Source organism: Lactuca sativa, chromosome 3 (assembly GCF_002870075.4).
Source record: "Lactuca sativa cultivar Salinas chromosome 3, Lsat_Salinas_v11, whole genome shotgun sequence".
Lineage (NCBI taxonomy): Eukaryota > Viridiplantae > Streptophyta > Magnoliopsida > Asterales > Asteraceae > Lactuca > Lactuca sativa.
Window position 1 is genome coordinate 120368656 of NC_056625.2, and position 3305 is coordinate 120371960.

The 3305-nt window shown below is 34.8% G+C and overlaps 1 protein-coding gene across 1 annotated transcript; it reads left to right on the forward strand.

The window, feature by feature from the left end:
• The first annotated feature begins 2023 nt into the window (after nucleotides 1-2023).
• LOC111902392 (S-protein homolog 5-like) lies at nucleotides 2024-2443 on the forward strand. The gene has a single exon (XM_023898232.2). The coding sequence runs from the start codon at nucleotides 2024-2026 to the stop codon at nucleotides 2441-2443; it is 420 nt and encodes a 139-aa protein (XP_023754000.1).
• The last annotated feature ends 862 nt before the right edge of the window (nucleotides 2444-3305 follow it).

A 3305-nucleotide genomic window follows, 5' to 3' on the forward strand; every position in this document is an offset into this window, starting at 1 on the left:
AATAAGTGACTAAACACTAATTAAACACGTATAGACATCCTAATGCGAAGAAAAACGCTTTGGTCAAGTGCTAGGAGGCTATTGGGTTGCAAGGAAGGAGTGTAAGGCCTTATTGTGGAGTTTACTCCTCAAATACTCACCCTAGGTGAGTTTACGGTTGAAGGACCATTTCCCCCTAGAGTTTACGGCCGTAAACTCATGGGAGGAGGGTATTTGAGTGCTTTAAGGTCTCTTGTATCATTAGAAAGGGTTCTAAGATCAAATCCATGGCTTGAGAAGTGATTAGGGTTCAAAAGGGGCACTCCCATGGAGTTTGCGGTCCTTGGACCACTCCTTGGGAGTTTATGGCTGTAAACCCTTGGTCACTACACTTCCTTTGTATTTTGTGGTCCTAGGCTCATTGATACAAGTTTATAGTCCATTAAACATGCTAAGGAAGGAGTTAGGGACACCAAAACACCCTTCTTGGTGATATCGTTCATGAAAGTTCACGGACCGTAAACTCATGTTTACTCCCTCAAAGGCACGATTCTGGGTTTCTAACTTCATACATGCAAGTTTCTAAGTCATAGATAAGCATTAGAAAGGTTTTGGAGGGATTTTGGGGCTTCAAAACCCCCTTATAGGAGTTTATGGTTTTGGGAGGTGTTCCCAAACCGTAAAATCTAGTTTTTAAGATATTTTGGACGGTCAAATCCCGAATTTGTATGAGCACAAAGCAAAACAACAAGCTAGGGATGATTACTTACGGATTTGGAGCTTGAATGAGGTGTTTCTTGGCTAAACCCACTTGTAGAGAGAGAGAGTAGAGAGAAAAAGCTCCTAGGAGTGAGAAAAAGTTCATGGGAAAGCCACTCATCCATTATATAGGGTTGAGTTGGCGGCCAGGTGGAGATCCACCCCATACCGACGTTAAACAGAATTTAAATTTTTACCCGATTAAATGGTCGTAACCCGGCTTAGTGGCAAATTAAAATTTTTCCCAAATAAATTTGAGGGTATTACACGTGTTTTTATTTATTTCATTTCGACACTAAAATAAAATAAATCATTAGTTGATTTGTCTAACCCAAATGTTAACGGAAATCTTAATAACAATTATAAAATAAAATATTCTATTAACGGAAATGGGTTACCGCAACAGAATAAATTTCGGGTTGTCACACACACACACACACACACACACATATATATATATATATATATATATATATATATATATATGTGTGTGTGTGTGTGTGTATATATATATATATATATATATGTGTGTGTGTGTGTGTGTGTGTGTGTATATATATACACACACATATATATCCTCAAATAAGTATTAAGGGTAATTTGGTGAGAATTGAGGGAATTCAACAAGTTCAGGGGTACGGTATAAAGGGTAATTTTGTCATACCAACCACCATTAGTAAGTGTTGACAGAATAGAACAATAGATAAACATATACATAACTCAAACATCCTTCCACATGAATGACATTTTTTTCTTCACCCATTGCATCATAAAAATATAGTTGTGAACGGAAACCGAAATAAGATAGAATTATCGATGAAATTGATGAACTTTACAAAGCCAAAATATGATAGAATTGCCTATGAAAACATATAACGTAAAACTTAAGTTGTACAAAAAACTACCAAATCAAAAATATGGACTTTTTTTTTAACAAAAACGATGTTTTAAAAAAAATATTTACCAAATAGGTATAGTTTTAAAAATATTTACCAAATCGGTGTTATTTCAAAATTTAATATATTTATAAAAAAAATTACAAACACCATTATAACTAACAATTTTTTAAATACAATTCAAAAATTGAGAATCTAGAAAAGGGCATTAATAGGGCATTATTGAGAATCTTCCACGGGAATGAAACGCCTTCCTCATTAAAAGGGCAATGATGAGACTCTTCCAGAAATCCCTCAAAGTTTGGTTGCCATCGTCCTTCATAAACACATATAAATAGAAAGAAGTTGCATGCACAAAAGATATGTAAACTCTTGATAGGTGTTCTACAATGCATAACGTATTCATCTTTGTAATACTGGCATCCTCATTCGCTTTGATAGCTCATTCATGTTTTACTACAAAGTGGGATGTTTCTGTTCAGAGTAATGTCCATGGTAATATTGTTGCGCATATCAAATCGGGAGATACTGATTTTGGGAATCATACCATTCCATTCAATGGAAATTACACCTGGTCTTTTTGTGCCAGGATAGATGGTCTCACTCTTTATTATGGCTACTTTTGGTGGGGTTCAAGATTTCAAAGCTTAGCTTTGTATGACAACCACATTCGTGACATATGTTATCGAGGAGAATCGGGTACTGCACATTGTTATTGGTTAGTAACGCCTAATGGATTCTATGTATCTGGGGATCCATATCAAGGTGGGGCTGATCCACATGCAGTGTTTATAAAACAATGGTCTTAAAATATTTGTCATGTTTTTTTGCCTTTCTAGCTTGATATTACATAAACAAAAACTTGGTTGAGGACATTAGTAGGCGTTTATTTTTCCCGTCAGCAAACGTTTCAAGGGATGTTTTATTCCTCACATTTTATCAATATCAAATTCACAAGTTCTACTAATCGATCTATATGCAACGTACATTAGCCTTGTACAATTAACATAAACATAAACTTGCAACTAAAAACATGTTGTAACCACATGTCGCATTGGTAGCTTAAGAGATCAAAATCCCTGGTCAACAATAACTTAGATTTTAAGACCATGGATTCCTAAAGTGGAAGAATAAAATGGAGACCCAAATTAGGCATGTAAAAATAACGGAAACTTGAACTACCCGTCCTAACCGTTTCAAATTCACGTAGAATACATCGGGTATCGGGTATGAAAATTCGGGTATACAGTAACCCCAATATTTAGTTAGTTCGGGTATCTAGAAGGTGTAAAAAAATTAGGGTATATCAAAATACCCGATTTGTTTTTTAAATAATACATTAGTAGTATATTACACTAAATGAAATATTAGAAAAACATACAAATTTAACTGTTCTTAATAGTGCTTGAATCATTCAGTAGCAAATTTAACCACATCGAATTATGGTAAATAATTACAAAATTATCATCCCTTTCAATAAGGGAAATCACACTACTAGAGAAATGTAGGAGTACCTACAAGCTATTGCGATGGAAATTTGTTGGAAACAGGGTTTACCAGCACACTTCCAACAAAATTGGTTTGTTGGAAAAAAGGCCGTGGGAAACACAGTAACAACAAAATTCCGACGAAATGTATAACATATTTCCAACATAATATTTCGTAGGAAAT

Bases quoted from the DNA above. Each gene is read 5' to 3' on its own strand.
- LOC111902392 (XM_023898232.2), top strand. From the start codon at position 2,024: ATGCATAACGTATTCATCTTTGTAATACTGGCATCCTCATTCGCTTTG.